We start from the raw sequence: 22,390 nt of genomic DNA, 5'->3' as shown, positions 1-22,390 counted from the left end.
GTTTCTTTTAAAATGAACGGCTGAGTGTTGGAAGGTAAAGAGAACAAGTAAAATAAATGTGAGTGTAAAGGTTGTGTGTTGGATGGAATGAACATATGATTTTAAAATTTAAAATAAATGTGTAAAGAAATAAGACTTAATATGGATGGTGTTGATTGGCTAAAGGGGGAAGTTAAAATTGGATAAGATAATGTGGGATACATTTCATAATTACTTTTTACCCTTGAAGAGTCACATTCCAGCTAACCATTGTTTCTAGCATTCCAAGTAGCATTTTCTATACAAAAGACCAATGATTGCTGTAAAGCGAAGGTCATGCAGAGAATAGGAAAATAAAAAGCAAAGTTGTAGCAAAATCATGTACAAAAAATAAAAGAAATTAAAATAAGAACAAGAATTATTAATGTCAAAAGTTTACTTATTCAAAATTTTAATAAATTAAAAGAATGGGATCTCTTAGTGTGATAAAAGTAATGTGAAAGCTTTGTTGTTGGCAATAATGCTTTAAACGTTCATTAACTTTGAATGTGCTTCTAACTATTAATTTCTTTAATAGCATAGCTCCATGAGGGAAGACTTCAAGTATTTTAAAAGGCCCTGACAACATGATCATAGCTTCCTAAGAAATAACTTCAATTGAGAGTTGAATAACAAGACTTACTCGCCAGCAATGAATTATTGTGGCAAGATATGTTTGTCATTACACTTTTTCTCTTGTCCTTATAAATTCAGGAACTCTCGTATGCATTATTTTGGAGTTCTTCCAACTCATTAAATCCAATATTCATTTTTTCCTGCAGCATCTAGATCAAAATCCAACTTCTTCAAGGCCCACATAGCTTTATGCTCCAACTCCATGGGTAAGTGGAAAGCTTTGCCATAAATAAGGTGATAGGGATGTATTCCTAACGAGGTTTTGTAAGTTTTCCTATAAGCCCATAATGCTTCCTCAAGGTGTTGAGACCAGTCATTTTGTGAAGGATTAACAACATTTTCAAGAATTTGCTTAATCTCACGGTTTGACACTTCAACTTGGCCATTAGTTTATGGATAGTATGCTGTAGCAATCTGATACTTAACACCATAACAATTCAATTCTCTAGCAACTTGTGTCCCAATGAACTAATAACCTTCATCATTGATGAATGCACGAGGTGTTCCAAAATGAGTGAATATGTTTTTGTGGAGCAATCATAGAACTGCTTTAGCATTACTGGTGAGTAGTGCTATAACTTCCACCTATTTTGAGACGTAGTCAAAAGCAACCAAGATAAAAAAATTCCCACATGATGAAGGGTAGAGTCCTATGAAATCCAACTTCTATACTTCAAACATTTCAATCTCTATAATAGGCTACATCGGCATTTCATTGCATCAAGAAATGCTTCTTGTTTGTTGGCATAGATCACATTGGTTAACATACTCATTAGCATCCTTGAACAACAAAGGCCAATAATAACCACACTGGAGAACTTTCACTGATGTATGCATGCCACCAAAATGACCTCCATAAAGGGCGATGTGGCACTGATGCAAAATGCGTTTTTGTTCGTATTCAGGGACATATCTCCTTAGTATTTTGATCATTGCATTCCTTAAACAAGTATGAATTTTCCCAATGATATTATCTAGCATCTCTCGTGAATTTTTTTCTTCCTTGGTACTTAAGATCAGGTGGAAACATACCACTCACTAAATAGTTGACAAAGTTAACATACCAAGGCAATGTTATAGCAACCAACAGTCTCTGATAGGGGCAGACATCTAGAATCACAAATATTTTCCATATTCACTACCGGATTCTAATAAAGATAAATGGTAATTTACTTATTTCTCAGACCATTTCTTTTCTCATATTTCAATATCAAATTCTTGGAGTAAAAGCACCCATCGAATCAATCATGGCTTCATGTCCTTCTTAGCAAATAAATGCTTCAAAGCCGAATGGTTGGTGTAAACAATTACCTTGGCTCTAACCATATAGGAATGAAAATTTTCAAATGCAAACACCACAACAAGTAATTCTTTCTTAATCATGGTGTAATTTACTTGGGCATCATTTAACATCATGCCAGCATAATGTATAGCATGGAAGACTTTTTCCTTCTTTTGCCTTAGCACTGCTCCAACAGCGTGGTCACTAGCATCACATATTAGTTCAAAGGGTAAATTCCAATCGGGTGCCACTATGATGGGGCATTGGCTAATTTAATTTAATCGTTTCAAAGGACTTGAGAACTTCATCATCCACCATGAATTTCCTATTTTACTCCAACAATGAACATAGTGATTTAGCAATTTGGGAAAAATCCTTGATGAATCTTCTATAAAATTTGGCATGTCCTAGTAAACTTCTAATAGCTTTCATACTAGTAGGAGGTGGTAACTTCTCAATGATTTCCACTTTCACCTTGTCCACCTCAATGCCATGGCAAGAAATACGGTGCCCTAGCACAATACCCTCAGTTACCATAAAATAACATTTCTCCCAATTCAGAACCAAGTTGGTTTCTTCCCATCGCTTCAAAACAGTGGCCAAGTTGGCTAAACATTGATTAAAATCTTGTCCAAAAATAGAAAAATCATCAATGAACTCCTCTAGGTAGTCTTCAATCACATCAGAGAATATAACCATCATGCAATGCTGGAATGTTACTGGAGTATTACACGGACCGAATGACATTCTTCTAAATACAAAGGTACCATATGGGAAGGTAAAAATAGATTTTTCTTGATCTTTATGGACTATGGCTATTTGATTATAAACACTATATCTATCAAGAAAATAGTAGAAAGCTTTGTTCGCCAACAAGTCCAACATTTGATCAATAAATGGAAAAGGAAAATGGTCCTTCCTTCTAGCTTTATCGAGCTTCCTATAGTTCATACCAATTCTCCAACCTATAGTGGTATGTGTGGCCACAAGCTCATTTTTATCATTAGTAATCACAGTGATGTCGCATTTCTTTGGAACACATTGAACGGGGCTCATCCATGTGTTGTATATATAATCCTGACATCCAAACATTTAATGATTTCCTTTCTAACTACTTCCTTCATGCTTGGATTCAAACTTCTTTGTTGCTAAATAGAACTGCTATTAGGATCCTATAACAATATTTTATGCGTACAACATACTGAGCTGATACCTTTGATATCGATAATGCTCCAAGACATTGCTCGCTTGTGCTACTTTAGAACAACAATCAATTTTTCTTCTTGTGATATTGCGAGTTGTGATGCCACAATAACTGGCAATGTATCATTCTAACCAAGGAACATATATTTCAAATGCTTGGGCAAAGACATCAAATCAAGTATGGGCGACTCCTCAATGGATGATTTAAGAGTTGGGATAGGTTGGTTAGGAAGTGCTAAAGAATCAAAATAATGCATGTAGTTTCCACAACATTCAACTTCTTCATGTTTAGTTAATTCCTCAATTGTTACAATATTGGTAGTAGTAACATCAATGTTGTATCATTCATTCCATTGCTCCTATACGAAAATATGAATAACATCAATTGCGTAAAATTCATTATTACCACTCATATAAGAAACATTATTCAAGTTATTGAAAATAATATAGTCGTCATTTAAGCACATGGTAAGATCTCCCTTCTCAACATCTATTAATGCTCGTCCAGTGGAAAGGAAATGGCAACCAAGAATAATAAGAACATCCTTGTAAGCTTTGAATACAAAATGATAAAGTCGGTGGGGAAGATAAAATTATCCACTCTCACAAGCATTTTCTCAACAATGCCACTCGGATGTACGGTGGATCGATTGACAAGCCATAAAGTGATGGTGGTGGATCGTACTTCGCCACTCCCAAATTTTCTAAAAATTGAAAAGGGCATGAGATTAATGCTAGCACTCAAATCACATAATGCCCTATCTAAAAAACTATTACCAATAACACAAGGAATAATGAAACTCCATAGATCTTTAAGTTTTGGTGGTAATTTACTCATGGCCATAGCACTATATCATTCGGTAAACCAATCTATTTTAAATTCACCAAGTCTTCTTTTCTTCAAAAGAATCACTCACATGAATTTGGTGTAGTACATGTTTTACTCCAAAGCTTTAATCAATAGAATATTCATTGTCAATTGGTGAAGCACATCAATGAAAGCTTTGTATTGTTTGTCCTTCTTTTTCTTCTTAAATCTTTGAGGAAAGGGTGGCGGAGGCCTTAAATTTGGTTGTGGCGGCATTAGATAGATCACAGGCGGTTTTGTTGACATTACTGGTGAGAATGACTCTAAATTACTACACTATCTTGTTTCCCTTGCTGTGACATCAATAGTAGGTGTCGTGAGATCCACTGTCATATCCTTGTATTTATCTTCCTACCTAAGCCTCTCATCATTTTTCTCTTAGGATCTTCAGTAGGTTGTCCAATATGTATTCCAGTCCTTATTGTGATAGCCTTGTAATGTTGATCGTATTGAGCTTTTCCATGTTGTTTAGAATTTTCTATATCGTTGGGCATCGCTCTAGGTAATCGATTGCTCAAAGCATTGACCATTTGGCCAACTTGATTCTCTAAAGCCCTTACTGATGCTAATTGCTTTCCATGTACTCCTTCATTAAGTCTTTAAGAGATCAATGATTGGTGGCTGACATTGTAGATTGTCCATAATAATTTTGCCTTTGTTGGGGGTATGTAGCATGTTGTTGTGTTTGATGCTGCAACATCATCTGCGGGTGGTTGTAATGTTGTAGCTGAGTATAATGATGCTTGATGTAATTTTGTGACATAGTCTAATATTGTGGATTTGCAATATTTTGGCTTCTCCAAGATAAATTGGGATAGTTTTGGAAGTTGGCATTGTAAGTATTGACATAGGAATTATCATTCTTATTTTAATTCCTCACATAGTAAACAGATTCAAGATTTTGACGCATTCTTCATAGCTATGTTCATCTCTATAGTAATCGCAATAAAGTGTCGATGTAGCTTTAACCTCATAAATCCCTTCTGGCTTTTGTAGCTTCTTCATCATGTCCATCAATGTTGAGATTTGGGAGGCCATAGAGTTTGAAGCATCAGAATTCATTGTTGCAACACTGCGTCTGCCAAATATGTACCTCATATTGGGGTATTGATAATCATTATTCGACATTCTCTCTAAAATATCATAGGCTTCATTATATGTCTTGTCCAGTAATTCTCTATTTTTTAAAGCATCAACCATCATTCTAGTGTTCATGTTTAACCCATTATAAACATTTTCACTTACGTCCAATGTAAGAATCCATGCATTGGACACTTTCGCACCAATTCCTTAAATCACTCTCAGCCTCGTACAAATTTTTATCATCTAGTTTCTTGAAAGATGTCAAGTTATTTCAAAGATTTGCATTCATATTTGAGGAATTGAATTGCAACAAAAAAATTTTAGCTAGCTTGTTCCAAGATGCTATAGCACCAGGTGGTAGCGATGTCAATCAAGCTTTATCTTTGTCACGCAGTGAGTAAGGGAACAACTTCAGGTTTAGTGCTTCTTCAGGACCTCCTTGTTGAACAAATGAATCATAAACCTCCATAAATGCTAAAAGAGGTGCTCTAGGGTCTTTACTGAATGCACCACTATATTTCCCCATGGACTGTAGTATTTGAAACATAATCGGTTTTAGCTCAAAATTGGTAGCATGAATCGCTGGTCACAGAATGTCAGGATTTAGATCATTGAGTGTTGGCACCATGTTCTCTCGAATAGGACAATTGCAGTCATCCATGTTGTAAAATTATTGTTGTCAAAATCCATTGCTATCCAACAATTCAACATCTTCTCTATACTATAGTAGTGGTAAAACATTATTATCTTGCCTAGCCATGTGTTCCCGGTTAGCTTCTCTTCAACAACAGTGAAATGTTCATTCTATTTTTGGATCAAAATGATTTAACTCATTGTCGACACGTTACATAAACCAAAAATAAATCAATAAAGATTATAAGTACCTACAAAAAGAAAAGAAACAAATAAGTATATAATAAAACTAACTCTAATGCAAAACTGATGCTCCCTGATAATAACGCAAAAAACTTGATTTTATGTAAGATGCTATACCAAATATGAAATTTTATGTATCTTTCAAGTAATAGGGTGGTAACTTAAATCCTACGGGTATCGAATTCCAAAGGGAGCAAAACTTACTACAATATAGTATAAGTGTGAGAAATAAAAGGTTGATGTTAAGAAAACAATTATCAAACTGTTGAAAGCATAATATAAAAGACCAGGTAATGCTGCAGCTCTACTCAGCATCCCCTGCAGCTTCAACCAATGCTACAACATCAATGTGACACTTTTCAGCAATAAAATATAAATCAACCCAAAATACCACTTAATTCTAATTATAAAAAATATGTAAAAATATATTAAATGTGATCCTAAAATGCTCCTAAGAATGATGAAATATTATCTTATCCTAGGCATGAAGAACTCAAATGATAACTTTTTTAGAGATTTATCACTACCACCGGTTGGGCTGGTGGGGGAGATGGTGTAGTTGAGGCGCTAGGAATGGCTCAGACCATCTGCCTAAGGGTTGAGGTAAAGTACCTAAAGAAGGTCGCCTCCTTGACCCTTGCATCCACTAGTACCTCATATTAATTTGTATCCGACATAAACTCATCACTGGTGCCGGCTACTAGCAAGACGTGACTCACATCTTTTCCATATTGACTATACGCTGGATCATATGCCCTGGGTTTCCGCAAAAATTAGATAAAAACATAGGTTATCATTGTCATTATAGTGATTATAATACTCTTTACTCTTGAGAGGAATGTACATGTATAGACGTTGACTTACTCTAACCCCTGGGTCCTAAGAACGACTAACACCCTGATACCACTAAATGTAACACCCAAATCTAGTTCAACCTAAAAACGAGGGATTAAAGCGTCACACAAGACCACCGAAATGGCTAACCAAATTTTATTTTTTGTAAACGACTATAACCATTATAAAATAACAATCCATGGTGAGATAAAATAAAATAATAATAAATCAGAGTTTATAAATATGGGGGAGTTCCCAAATATTCAAAATAATTACAATACTGAGTTTAATACAAAATAGAGTTATGATTGAATATGAAAAGGGTATACAATATTGCATGCCCTCTAATACAAATCAAGACATACTTTGAAGCCTTGGCTGAGCTGGAATATCTAGTGACAATAACGCTCCATGGATGATCTCTTAAGTGCATGAAAGAACATTTCGAACGTTGAGCTTACAAGCTTAGTGCCACACTAATAATTGTACTGTACTACATGCATTCAATAAATGTGTATGCTAGTGGCATAGGTATGAAGGCATAAAGATATTGTCATGCAATGCTAAGGTAGGGATCATAGTGTGGTTGAGGGTTCTGCATCTCGGAGCACACACCCCTCTAGCCATCCTAGGATACCCTCGAGTATCTATGGTGAGATCTAGAACTGCATCGAAAATATACACCCATCTAACTTACACTGTCGAATCTTGGGGCATCTGCACCCAGATGGCAACTGAAGCCTTGGAATTGTATGGGATATATCCAAACCATACGATCATTATTTGTTAATGTAACTCTGCTATCTTGACTATGTCTCGAGCATCTAACAAGGCTACTTTTATCTGATTATATTTGTTACCATTTCTAACTATGTTGCGTTTGTTACTATTTTCACTTGTAGTTTTATTTCATGGTCGTTTGTTATTATTGGGTCCCTCAAATCTATCCCTTAAAATCCTTGGGGTTTTTACCCAAAATTATTCATGAGTATTGATACTAAGCTCTTCAGTATCTGTACTGACCCCTCATTATTGATACTAACCTATAGGTATTAATACCGACTGACTATTGAGAACTGAAATGGAAGAGTTAGTATCCATACTCTAACTTGAGTACCGATACTTCTAGACTACGGTATCAATATTATCCTAAGTGTTGATACCAAATTTTGCTTCGATGTTTTAAAAATAATGCATTAGTATCGATACCTAGACTGGGAGTATCAATACCCATACTAGAAGTACCAATACTCCCATTAGTACCGATACCAAAATTACCTACTAAAATCTACTATGTGTGTCCGATATCAATACTGCCCTATGAGTATCGAAACCCAACCTATAGTATCGATACTCTTTGAATGAGTATTGATACTTACCTTCCCAAAATGCTCTTATTTTAACCTAACTGATGAACAATATTGATACTGTTCTTCTCATACAGGTACTCAAACCCATAAATGCCATATTTGGGCACAAAAATGACTAATCAACTCACCAAAAAGTCCTACTGAGGTTCCCAAACATAATTAAAGTTTTATGTCATTAAGAGGGGTCATAATAGGTCCATAAACAAGATGCAAAATGTTGAATCTACCACGAGCATGCTTCATAACTCATGCAACCTATAAAAACACATCTAGTGTCCTACATGTGGTAGAGTTGTGTTAAAAGTGAGTTACCTTGATGTCCTATGATATTGGAAACACCCAACACTCACTCAAGAGCTAATTTTTCCTTTCCTTTTTTCTTAGAGCTTTCTCCAACTTCTCTCACTAGGCAAGAAATCAAACACAAGGGTTACTAACATTGTTGGCAATCTTAGAAAATAGTTTAAAACATTTCTTGAGGCTTGGATCTCTAAAAATATGAGTTGGTTGCATTTAGGTTTCTAAAACTTACCACTAAAATCCATGTTTTGCAACCATAGCCAAATCTTGCAAAGGAGCATTTAAAATGAAGCTTTTGGTGAAAGGATTACAAATCTTACCTTAGGTATTTCATACTAGGCTTGAAGGGTTGTGAAGCTTCCACCTTATGCTAACTCAACTTGAAGGAAAGTGAGATGAAGATGGAAGGAATGAGATAGAAAACAAAAAAATGAAGAAAATGTGAAAATGAGTGTTCAACCGATTACATCTTCTCTCATTAAAGAATTTTAGAATTTGTTTCAAAATTTGGTATAATTGTTTCCTCAGTCCTTCAAACTTTTGTCACAATTCAAAAATCCCCTTTTTGAAAACTATGGGGCCTAATCTAAGCTTAATTCCACTCAAACTTGGGTCAAAGTTTCCTACAAGCTAATGGGTTTATTTACTCTCTCTCCCGAGTCAACTTGAAACTACTAACCTGAGATTCAGGGTGTTACAATTGTTAATGAAATCATATTTTTCGAGCAAAAAAAATATTTTTCTCTAAAGGATCCTAATCATTAATTTTTATTCGGTGGAGATTAAAAGATGGATTTAAAATTTCTCTCCCCTTCTTTTATCTTATTTTAATGTGAAAAGGTTAAGTAAAAGGATGAAAAATCTTAGGGTCCGTTTGGTTATAGGAAATATAGGTTATTTACATTTTCTTAGGAAATAGAAAATATTGAAGAAAACGTGTTTGATTGTAAAATTAGAAAATAATTTCTAGAAAATGAAAATAAAAATAAGTGAAAAATTGAAAACATATGAATGGTGTTTTTAAAATTTTGAAAATTATTTTCAAATTTTAAAAAATAAAAAGTTATGTGTTTCACATTTTAACTTATAGAGAAAAGAAAGCATATTATCTCTGCAATTAATAGGAAGAACATCAATACTTTTCAAAATCTAGGCTTATCGACTCTGAAAACATTAAATCTTATGCTATTGTTGTCATTCACAACTTGTATTTTGAGATTTTTTACAATACCGATGTTTATCTCTGTTTTGCTAAAATTTATTATATAATTAGAGGATCTTTCTACATTTATTACTTTGAGGTAATACTTCAAAAAAAATTAAATGTTTTAAGCGTTATAGTCATACTAGACTTAAACAATGATTTTTTGGTTGTTAATTGTTCTTTGCATCAAATGAAATTAACATCTTTGAATAATTACTTTTTAATTTAATTTAATTATACGAGTTATAGTTCTAAGAATATCTTTCGATATAGTTCAAATTTAATTATTTTACTTTAGTAAAAACTTCAAATCCTAATAAAAGCTATAATTATCTTAAAGCTCATAAACGGCAAGTTAGCTGTTGATCTAAAGGTTTTATATTAACCAGGTAAATAACTAACTTCATGAAATTTATTATTAATCTTATGTAGGTTTTATATTTTGAAATGTTTGTAACTTGTATCTTCTATTTGTCATTGATTTTTAAAGTTATCTATATTTAATTATAGATTGATTCATATTCAAATGTCTATTAAATTTGTTATATTAAGAGATATGTCCAATTATTCCCTAAAAAACGTCATATACCAAAAATATGTTGTACAGTGAATAATTTTATTATATTGAAAGTTAAAAAAGGATAAATTATTTGAAGAGTGTGAAAGAGAAAATGGGTAAGAGATTGATGAAAAGAAAATAGTTTCGTGTAATTCAAACGAGGTGGATATTATATTTGACATGTCACAAACGGCTTAAATGATTCAAGATTACTACATCATTATGAATTAATTATAGATATAATTAAAAAAAACAAAAATAAATATTTTCATTATGAAGTGATAATAATTCTTTCTTTTGAATCATATTTAATTATTATTTTTACGAAGAAAAATATTGTAATTGGTTTTATTGATTCAAAACTTTCATTTATTTAATCATATTATTATTATTATTATTGTTATTATTATATTTTAATATTTTATATTTTACTTTAATTTTTTACTAATTATTTGTTTATTTTTATTCCAGAAAATTGGGTATCAGACGTGTTTTTATTATTTTTAATTTTAAAAATAAGTTTTATTTTTATTAACTAAACATGTTTTCTATTTTTTTTGAAGAACTGAAAATGAATTTTTTTTAAAATGTTTTTTTTAATAAATCAAAGTGACTTATTCTTTCTTTCTCTCCTTCTCTTTGGAAAATATGGAGGTAAAGATGAAAATTTTGAGCCCATCCTTCACCTTTCTATTTTACAAAAAGAAACTAAATTTACCTCCTTCAAGTAATTCTCTTCAAAACCCCATATGTTTTAAGTATTTACAAGACTCAAATATTTTAATGTTCTTTTTATTTCAACGTTTGAAATTTCTCATGATTTGAATATACTTGCATATAATTTGTCTAATGTTGATTGTAATGATTTATGAATACTTAATGTTTGATGCTACAAACACATTACATCATAGTATTCTACATTTACACAAAAACAAGGTGACAATAGAAAAATTACGTTGATTTATGTTGATGATTTATTAATTATTGGAAAAAATAACTCTACGATTGTAACCCCTAGACCTGGTTATGTTCAAATCTAGGCGGTTACATATCTTATTCAGAAATTTCTTTTTATAATTAAAATATTGTTTAAATCCATACACAATATAATGTGAAATTAGTCATAAGAAAAGTTCATACAATAAATGTCTATATATCAATATATACATGATTCATAAAAATCGTATGAAACATATACATAGCAAAATACAAGTAATACAAATATATCGAGACGAAAGCAAAAACAATTGTTACAAAAGTATAACAAAAAAGTATATAGAGATATACACTGATGCAAAAATAGGAGTAGTCGATCCTCTTGATGCCAAGTATGCTATCCCACAGTCTGCTACTATCTAAAAAGGTTAAAATTTATAGAATGAGTTAAAAAGCCCAATGTGCTCCTTACGATGTATAAAACCATACAGATAAAATACTTCAGTGAAAATCAGTTTATCAAACATGTTTTAAAAATATGAACACTACCCCATTTGATCACCATAATGTGTAACTTCCCTAGAACCATACATCCACCTGGATACTTCAGTAAAAACCAGTTTATCAAACATGTTCTAAAAATATGAACACTACCCCATCCGTTCACCAGAATTTGTAGGTTCCCTAAAACCATACACCCACATGTACACTCGGTAAGGGACTTATACACATAGTATAAGGACCTGTTGTAAGGACTTACCCTGTGCACAAAGCAGAGGAGTCTGAGTAAGGACTTACCCTGAGCACAAAGCCGAGGAGCCTACGGTAAGGACCTACCCTGAGTACAAAGCCGAGGAGCCTGCGGTAAGGACTTACCCTGAGCACAAAGCCGAGGAGCCTACGATACTGACTTACCCTGAGCACAAAACCAAGGAGCCTACGGTAAGGACTTACCCTGAGCACAAAGCCGAAGAGCTTGCGGTAAGGACTTACAAGTCATAGACTAGGCCTAAAATACTTCCTCCAATAATACCCCCAATGACAGTAATAAACATATATGTATTCGAATGAAAACGGTTGTTTAATTTAGTAAAACATGAAAATATTCCAGACTAAAAAATCAGATACAAAATTATAAGATCATGTCAGAAATGTACAGTAAATCAGAAATCAGATAAATAATATTAAAAAAATCAGGTATCATGTCGTTAAAATATTCATTTTTTTCAGAAATCTAAAATAGTTCAGATGAACAGTTTAAAACAAAAATGTAACACCATAAGGAAACACACCTGTACCGGTCTGAGTAGTCTGATAAGAAATCGTACTACTGAGGTTGTCGATCATAATCAACGACAACGCTAGATCCTACGTATCGAAAGAATCCTTGGATACTAATATAAATAATAATAACCTCTATTTAAACAATTTACATATACCTATGAATAATTCTTGAGGAACGCAGATTGTACAAATCTGACGGACGGGAAGCACTAGATCTAACCGCCACTCAGTTGGGTGAAACACGAGTACCTAAATAAAAATATATTCTCGAATCAATTCCATAATCAAATCCCAAATAAATAAACAAAAATGCTAAAAATACTAAGCTTTGTTTAATTAACGGGCTCAATTCGGGGCTTTCGGGTCAGAATTTGGCAAAGCAGATCACAGAATCGGACTCAAGATGTTGAAAAGCATCAAAGAATGAGGTTTTGGAAAAAAGTCAACGGTCGGTTAACGATCAACGGTCGGTTAACAGTTAATGGTCAATGGTTAATGGTCGGTCAACTGTCAATGTCTAACTGGTTTGGTTCGGGTCAGGTCAGACATGGGTCTGGTCGGGTCGGCCCAAATTCCATCAACCCACTAGGCGGTGGAACTTTCCCACGTGTAGAGGCAGTGAGTGGGGGCGTATGCAGGGCCTCAGATAGTCAAAAAAATTCCAGATAAATCCCTGCATATCTTTTAAGAGGTTTTGAGACACTTACCAAGCTTGGTTCATAGCTGTGAACGGAGGATAGTTCGATTTTGAAATGTCAGAAAATTGGCCTTCCTCACCCCACTCACATATCGGTGGCAACGTGGACAAAATGGACACCAATGGACTCGGGATGACGCAAAGAACACGATAGAGTGGGAGGTGTCAAAAATGGAGCAACGATCGGTGATAAAACGATGATTAAAGTTTCTTACTAAAAGAGGAAAGTTTGAAAAGAGACAATGGGGTTTCCAAATAAGGAAACTTTCAAGATTTGGGGGTTATATATTCCCTAAAAAGGAAAATGGTAAAATTACACTATAGGTCTTCTAATTTTTATACTTTTAGAATTTGGATCCGAATTTAATCAAAATTTTACTTTGGCCCCTAAATTTAGCTAAAATTTTAATTTAGTCCTTCAAAAAAATTATAAGAAAATTTTAGGCCCTAATTTAGGGTGTGACAACTATCAAACAAGATAGAGTGGATAAATAAATGAATAGTAACAGTATCTACAATCGCATCAGGCTCATCGCGGTCCTTTCGACATTTAATAGCGTAATCTAACCCAAGTTGTATAGCCTGAGATCTGGCTGGACCCCTACTCTGAGAAGTTTGGCCTTTACTAGCGAATCCCGATGCTCTCTCCTGACTATGGTTCTCTATTAGAGTTTGAACTGTACTTTAGGGTACGAGCTGGAGTATGAGCTAGTGTCTGGACTATAAGAGCTAGCTCTGGACAATCCCTCAAGAGATGGTCACCAGAATCACATCTAAAACAGGTACCCAACTTTTTCTTGCATTCACCAAAATGACATCTTCTACAGTGTACACATGTTGGCAAAGGATGCAACCCTGAAGAACCACCCTGACTAGATGACGTCACAGCTGGCAAACCTAACATCTTAGGTTTGGCCCTCGCACTGCCTTTCTGAGAAGACTTACCCCTGTCTCTCTTTCTGAGGCGTGTAGAAGAGTCAACAGAACCAGAAGGCCTCTTGAATCGGTCTCGATCTCGGTCTCTATCTCTCTTACGCTCCATACCCACTCGCTCAATCTCCTCAGCGGTCTTGGCTATCTCAACCAAGGTATCAAAATTTCTCTCCCGGTGGGTAGCAACTCGACTCCTGATCTCATACCTGAGTTCATTCTCGAACCTTAAGCACCAATCTAATTTAGTGTCAACAAGTCTAGTAGCATAGCGGTTCAACCTGATAAACTCAATATCATAATCCATAACAGACATATCACCCTGGTCTAAATTCTGAAACTCCTGGTGTCACTCCTGTAAGTATCTCTCTTCGATGTAGCTCTAAAAGCTCACCCTGTAATGGTCCCAAGTCAACTGATATCCCAGAATACTACCGTAAATCGATTGCCACCACCTAAAACTCTATTTCTTCAACATATCTATGGCCCCCTTTAACTTTTTCTCAGGCCTCAGGTCCATCTCATCCATAATCCTATCTGTATCCTCCAACCAATACTCAGCGTTAGTCGGAGGTCCATCAGTAATGCCCTCGAACGAAACTACTCCAACAGTTACCAAAGACTTCGAAATCTCGACTGCAAACATATGATCAGTGAATCTAGCATCTCTCATGAACATATGAAAGGCAACTCTATTAACGACATCATCATCCATATTAGTGTCCTCGACCTCAGTGATAGGAGGGTCTCTCGTAGGTGTAATCGGATCATCTTTAGGAAGAGGACGAATCTACATACGGAATAGGAGGATCTCGCGGTGACACCGGATCATCTATAGTAACAGAAGGCGAAGTCGTTCACCCTCGACCACAACCACAGCCTGGACTACGACCTCTAGCAACACTCATCGAATAATTATACAAGGCTTTACAGGAAAGAATTTGAACCTAAGTTAGACTGACATCGATAATCTCAAATATATTTAAACTTATAAAATAAGGTGACACAGTTTTTTTAAATATAAAAAATATCTTGAAAATCCATATTTTAAAACTCATCCACAGTCCGAGTGTTTAATATCGAAGGCTCTGATACCACAAAGTGTAACCCCCAAGACCCTGTCTGGACGTTACGCCTAAATCTAGGCGGTTACATGTCTTTTTTAAAATTTTATTTTTATGTTTAAAATAACATTTAAATCCATACACAATATAATATGAAATTAGTCATAAGAAAGGTTTATACGTAAAACGTCTATAATCAATGTATGCATGTATCGAAAAAATCGTATAAAACATATACATAGCAAAATACTAGTAATACAGATATATCGAGATGGAAGAATAAACAAGTGTCACCAAAGTATAACAAAAAAGTATATAGAGATATATAGTGGTACAAAAATATGAGTAGTTGGTCCTCTTGATGCCAAGTCTGGTAGTCTACGGTCTGCTACAATATAAAAATGTTAAAATTTACATAATGAGTTAAAAAGCCCAGTGTGCTACTTACGGAGTATAAAACCATACAGATAAAAAACCTTAGCAAAAATCAATTTATCAAACATTTTTTAAAAATATGAACACTACCCCCATCCGATCACCAGAATGTGTAGGTTCCCCAGAACCATACATCCACCTGAATACTTTAGTAAAAAATCAATTTATTAAACATGTTTTAAAAATATGAACACTACCCCTATCAGATAACCAGAATGTGTAGGTTCCCCAGAACCATACACACAAATGTATACTCAGTAAGGGCCTTATACATACAATATAAGGACCTGCGGTAAGGACTTAGCATGTGCACAAAACAGAGGAGCCTGCGGTAAGGACTTACCCTGAGCACAAAGCCAATGAGCTTGCAATAAGGACTTACCCTGAGCACCAAGCCGAGGAGCATGTGGTAAGGACTTACCCTGAGCACAAAGCTAAGGAGCCTGCGGTAAGGACTTATCTTGAGCACAAAACCGAGGAGCCTACAGTAAGGACTTGCCCTGAGCACAAAGCCGAGGAGCCTTCGGTAAGGACTTACAAGTCATAGACTAGGCCTGAGATACTTTCTCCAATAATATCCCAATAAATAATAAACACATATGTATTCGAGTAAAAACGATAGTTTAATTTAGTAAAACATGAAAATATTTCAGACTCAGAAATCAAATACATAAATACAGAGTTCGGAGATCATGTTAAAAATGTACAATATATCAGATAAACTGTATTCAGAAAATTAGGTACGCTTCATAAAAATATTCATTATTTTCAGAAATCTAAAACAATTCAAATGAACAATTTAAAAACATTAATGTAACACCATCAGGAAACACATTTGTACTGGTCTGAGTAGTTTGATAAGTAAGCCTACTACTGAGTCTGTCGATCATAATCAGCAGTAGATCTAGATCATACTTATCGAAAAATTCCATATCGAAATCCTAATATAAATAATAATAACCTATATTTAAACAATTTACAGATACCTACGAGTAATTCTAGAGGAACGCAGATCTTGCGGATCTGACGGACGGGAAGCACTGGATCTAACTGACCCTCGGTTGGGTGAAACACGAGTACCTTCATAAAAATATATTCTCGAATCAATTCCATACTCAAATCCCAAATAAATAAACAAAAATTGCTAAAAAAACTAAGCATTTTTTGGATTAACTTACTCGATTCGGGGCTTTTCGGTCAGAATTTGGCAATACAGATTGCGAAATCAGACTCAGGACTTTGAAAAACATCAAGATGGAGGTTTTCAAACAAAGTCAACAGTCGATCAACGGTCAATGGTCAACGGTTGACCAATTCGATTCAAGTCAGGTCGAACACGGGTCTGGTCGGGCATGCTAGTCGGGACGGGTCGACCCAAATGCAAACAACCCACCAGAAGGTGAAACATCCCCAAACGCAGCGGCGGTGCGTGGGGGCACGTGTAGGGCCTCTAGGGGTCAGAAAAATTCCTATGAACGTTTAAAGGGGTTTTGAGACACTTGCTCGGTTCACAGCGGTGAACGGAGGAGAGCTCGATTTCGAAACATCAAAAACTTGGCCTTCCTCACCCCTTCACATGCCAGCGGCAACGGAGACAAAATGGACATCGGTCGACTTGGGACGACGCAAAGAACACGATGGCCTGGGAGGTGTCTATCGGCGACAAAATGACGATTGAAATTTCTTGCTAAAAGATGAAAGCTTAAAGAGAGAGAAAATGTGGTTTCCAAATGAGGAAACTTTCCAGATTTTGGGTTGTATATTCCTTAAAATAATGGTAAAATTACACTATAGGTTATCTAATTTTTTATACTTTCAGAATTTGGATCCTAATTTAATCAAAATTTTACTTTGGCCCCGAATTTAGCAAAAATTTCAATTTAGTCTTAAAATAATTTAAGAAAATTTTAGGCCCTAATTTGGGGTGTGACAATGATTATTAAATTCAAGACAATACTTAATTACAATTTTAGAATGAATCATTTGGAAGAAATAAATACAACGATTAATCACTCATTTGATGTTCAAATAGGGATTAAAAACATTTCTTTACCAACTTGAAGTGCAGTGTGAAGGCAATTTAATTAGGAAGTGTATAAATTATCAATCGTTGTAAGTTAATTGGATATAGGTGAAAAGAAATGTTCCTTGAACTCTTGTATTTATTTTGTACTTCTAAACAACGTATATCGAAGAATAAAAGAGAGGGGATAAAACTCATTTTCTCGTAATCTTAGTACTAGAAAATTGAAAAAAAAAGTGCAACTTTCAAGGAAAATTACAATCAATACTCATACTATAGTTTTCCTTATTGTTGTGCTCAAGGGACTACTTCGTGCCCAAGTTCATCTTGAAGCTCATAGTACCCCAAATCCGTAAGAACTTTCTTACATTCGGGGAGAGCTTCCTTCTTCTTGAACCCGAGACTGTTCGCAAACCGAGTGTCGCCACTGACGCCATCGAGCGTGGTGAGAACAACCCTGGCTTTTCTCCACTCTTCCGTCAGATCACTACAATCCGGCCTGGAACTCCTCACCAACGTGACATCGCAATCCGAATCCTCGTAATCTCCTTCCACATCGATGCTGTAGTCTCCCGATTTTGTCGTTGTTATTTCCGGGCTCTTGAAGGTGACGGCTCCATCGGTACGGTTCCTGCATTCCAGTTTCACTACCGCACCACTTATAGGTTGACTGATCTTGGTCTCGAATTCAACACGGCAAGTGTTGCAGTATACGTGACCTACGACTTTGAACTTGTTTGATTCAGCTGCGCCAGGCGCGGCTGCACCTGTCGTATAGGCAAAATTGAAGTACGACGATATGTAAATTGCTAAGGAAACAAGGGCAACCAGAAAAGCTTTTGCCATTTCTTTCTTGGTGTCTTTTGCTTGTAAAAGAGAGTAAATTTATAGGGAGATATTCAATTATTTTGGGAAATAGTTATTCAAATTTTCTATTTTTAATAGGTTTGGTTTGTTGAGAGAGAGCAAGACTCGTGCTTCATCCTCATTTTAATTGTTTGAACAATAAACTAATTCATTTTCTATAAAGAAAAATAGTTAAAAAACACGATGAAAGACTTGCCATATTGTTGTAGCTTTAAAAGTGATAAAAAACTTTAAAAGAATATACTAAATACAAAATATTTATATGTATATATTAAACAAAGATATTTCCAAATGAACTACCATTATTACAATCAAAAGGGTAGATTGAGGGAATTTCCATCTCTTATCTGCAATTCGTTGATGACAAAGAATTATTTTTTCGACTTGAGGCACGTTACCTGGTGAATATTAAGAGAATAATGAGATGCTTTGAGATAAGTTCTGACCTTAGTATAAACTTCAAAAAATCATGCGTAGCTAATGTGAAAATTGAGGAGAGGAAATTAGAAGAATTTACTACGGTCTGTGATGGTATTGTGAGTAACTGTCTTTTACATATTTGGAAATTTTAATGGGTGCGAATCCTAGAAGAACTTCTACTTGGGATCCGGTGGCGGCGAGATGAAAGTCTAAACTAGCTTGATGGAAATGTAAATTGCTTTCTTTTGCCGAAAGGATTGTACTTGCTAAATCATTGCGAGTCGAATTTCGTCGTTTATATAGATTAGTGGTGAGGAAAGTAAGAACAATAGCTCACGTAATTGGTACAGGGGATTGGCATGGCATTGATTGGGAAGAAATGTTTGAAAGATCTTTTTGAACGTGAAGTTCCAATATATGCATCGAATTAAAACTTGAATCAATTCAACAAGATCTTTTTGTGATTGAATTAAAAATTGTTCTACAACGACGTTTTTAGCAGCGTTTTGAGAGAAAGCGCCACTAACTTTAAACATATAGTGGCATTTCAATTAAAAACGCTGCAAAAATGGTAAATTTAGCGGTGTTTATATACAAACGCCATAATAGGGTTAAAATGTAGTGGTGTTTTTTTCAAAAAAACGTCGCAATAGAGAGTACTTTAGCTGCGTTTGTTAAAAAACGCCACAATAGAGTTCATATATAGTGGCGTTTTTCCAACAAACACCGCAATTAATAACTACTTTAGCGGCGTTTTTTACAAACACTGCAATAGATTAGTAATTGTGGCATTTGTTCAACAAACGCCGTAATAGAGTTGTATATCGTCATTTATAGAGGCGTTTTTTTATCAAACACCGCAAAATACTCTTAATTTAGTGGCGTTTGTGAACAAACGCCGCTATAGACTTGTACTTTAGTGGTGTTTTTTTTAAATGCCGCAATAGTCATGTACTTTAGTGGCATTTTTGTAATAAACACCGCAATAGTTTTGTCCCTTAGTGGCGTTTTTGTAATAAACACCGCAATAGTTTTGTCCCTTAGTGGCGTTTTTATAATAAACGTCGCAATAGTTTTATCCCTTAGTGGTGTTTTTATAATAAACACCGTAATAGTTTTGTCCTTTAGTGGCGTTTTTAATATAAATGCCGCCATTGTCCATGCATGTATCAGATATCCCAATTATTCTGCCTGATCCCTTATTTTTTTAGCATTCTTCTGTATCTCTCTAAAGTTCTTCCTCAGATTAGCAGTGAATATTCATCAAATCGGTGAACCAATCATCATCGTCGCGCCGCCAGTCATGATTCAAGGCTAAAAAATCAGTAATCTTTTACTGGTTTATCCTTTTTGAAACCAAAATTATTTCTAATTTATGGATTATTATCACTATTGGATGTAGAAAATTTATGAGGTTATCAATCACTCAGGTTTTGACGGTGATTTCGCAGAAGTAGAAATCGGCTCTCACAGAAGCTTACAAGAAGAAGAAGTTCCTCCCTTTGGATCTCCGTCCCAAGAAGACTCATGTCATTCGTCGCCGCCTTAATAAACATCAGGTTCTTTTAGCTTTTGTTTACAGTTATTGAGATATTTGGAAATTATTGGTTGAACACTTTAATGTTAAGTGAATATGCCAAGCATGAGAATATGGTGGATTTGTGATATTAACTCTTGAAAAATTTGAAGGAAATTCAGGCAGTGCTAACTAGTTGTCTTTGTTTATTTTAATGCCAAAACATAGAATATAGGTTCGGTAGCGAATGTTACTTGTGCAAGTGTCGGATATGAGTATATACTCGACACAGTCATTTGCAATCTATTTGGAGGATCCTTGAGGTCATATTCACATCTCCATGTGTCAGAAATAAGTGTATTAGATATGGGTGCTTTAAGAAAAAATGAAAGTCCAAGTGACTTAATTAGGACTAAGAGATTTTGGGTAGCCTTCGGTTAACTTGTAGTAACTGTGTAGGGATTTAAAATGTATGAGCCTAGCATGAAATGGAGGGGTATCTTTTAAATGCCAGTTGATATTAGTTTATCTTTTGCTTTTAATGGGCATGCACAATTTTTTATTTCTAATCCTAGCTCTTAAGATCTTGTTATAGGAATTTACATATTTGGTTTAATATCTTTGTTGTGACCTAGTTCTTATCATAGTTTGTTTACCCTTTCGTTTGACATTATAAAAACCATACCCTTTCGAATAGTCCAAACTCCGAACGAATCAATTTTACTCATCTTTAATCTGAAGACACTCTATATAACCTTCAAAATTGTAATTTTTCTGCTAAAATAAGCCCCTAATCTATTATTTAAATTTGAATAAGCTTGTGAGCTGTTATTTGTACAAGGAGCCTTAGCATTTAATTAACCTTAAAAAGATCTTTGGTGTTATTTGAGTACAAATGAAAGATAATGATCTATTTTATGATTACCTTCAAGTCTCTTGTTTTAATATTTTAGTCTATATTTATATATTTGGTTAGATGTTTACTTTAACGGAGAATAGAAAGCATGTTGTTGCACTCTTAGGTGGATAAGATAAAGAGTACACCAAATTACCAGTCTAAAAAAAGAATCTTAAATAATGTCAGCCAAGAGGACAACCCTAAACTAACCATTAGGAATATCTATTGAATAATCGGGTAAAGAAAACAGAACGAACACAAGAATTTTAACGAGGTTCAGCAATGTGCTTACGTCCTCCTTCTATAATAAATAAACCCTGTTACATCTCCTTAAGTGGCGTCTTAAGCGGATCTAGTTTTTCATTCAATATCTCATAGGTTTAGGTTACACCTCCTTTTATAATAAATAAACCCTGGTACATATTTACAAAAATAACCTTGTACTATACCACGGGGTCGTAACCCCCGCACCCCAACCCACATAATCGTAACTCCCACTACGAGACTTTCTCGGTATATTTATGAGCCATATCTAACAAATCTCCACCTTGGAAAATATCCTGCCCCTTAGGAAACATTCAATGTGGGTTGGGTTACCTTACTTCTTTAACAACTCGAAACACTCAACAAGTCCAAGCGATGCATGAACTTGTCTGTCGTAACTGACTTGGTGAACATATCAGTGACATTCTCATCAGTATGTACCTTCTGAAATAAAATCTCTCCAAATGCAACCAACTCTCTGATCTTGTGAAACCTTACATAAATATGCTTAGTTCTAGCACGATATACTTGATCTTAGCCAAGTGAATAGTACTTTGATTGTCACAAAGCAACTGGACTCCACCTTGTTGAACACCCAACTCCTTCACTAAACCAGTAAGCCATAAATCTTCTTTTGCTGCTTCAGTCACTGCCATGTATTCAGCTTCAGTTTTAGATAATACCACAACAGATCCACGTCTCACAGTACCCTTTAAGTACCTAAAGATCCACTTGACTACTTCCCAATGTTGCTTACCAGATTTAGACATGTACTTACAAACTTGACTAACAACATGAGCTAAATCAGGACGAGTACATACCA

At 34.8% G+C, this 22,390-nt stretch overlaps 1 protein-coding gene across 1 annotated transcript; it reads right to left on the bottom strand.

Annotated features, from left to right (window-relative positions):
• Window positions 1-17,899: 17,899 nt before the first annotated feature.
• Window positions 17,900-18,448, bottom strand: LOC120143933 (pollen allergen Che a 1-like). The gene has a single exon (XM_039158125.1). The coding sequence runs from the start codon at window positions 18,446-18,448 to the stop codon at window positions 17,900-17,902; it is 549 nt and encodes a 182-aa protein (XP_039014056.1).
• Between the last annotated feature and the right edge of the window lie 3,942 nt (window positions 18,449-22,390).

The sequence above is a fragment of the Hibiscus syriacus genome, unplaced genomic scaffold, assembly GCF_006381635.1.
Source record: "Hibiscus syriacus cultivar Baekdansim isolate YM2019G1 unplaced genomic scaffold, ASM638163v2 tig00110865_pilon, whole genome shotgun sequence".
Taxonomy (NCBI): Eukaryota; Viridiplantae; Streptophyta; class Magnoliopsida; order Malvales; family Malvaceae; genus Hibiscus; species Hibiscus syriacus.
Note: the sequence above shows the minus strand (reverse complement) of the source record. Positions and strands in the feature narration are given on the sequence as shown.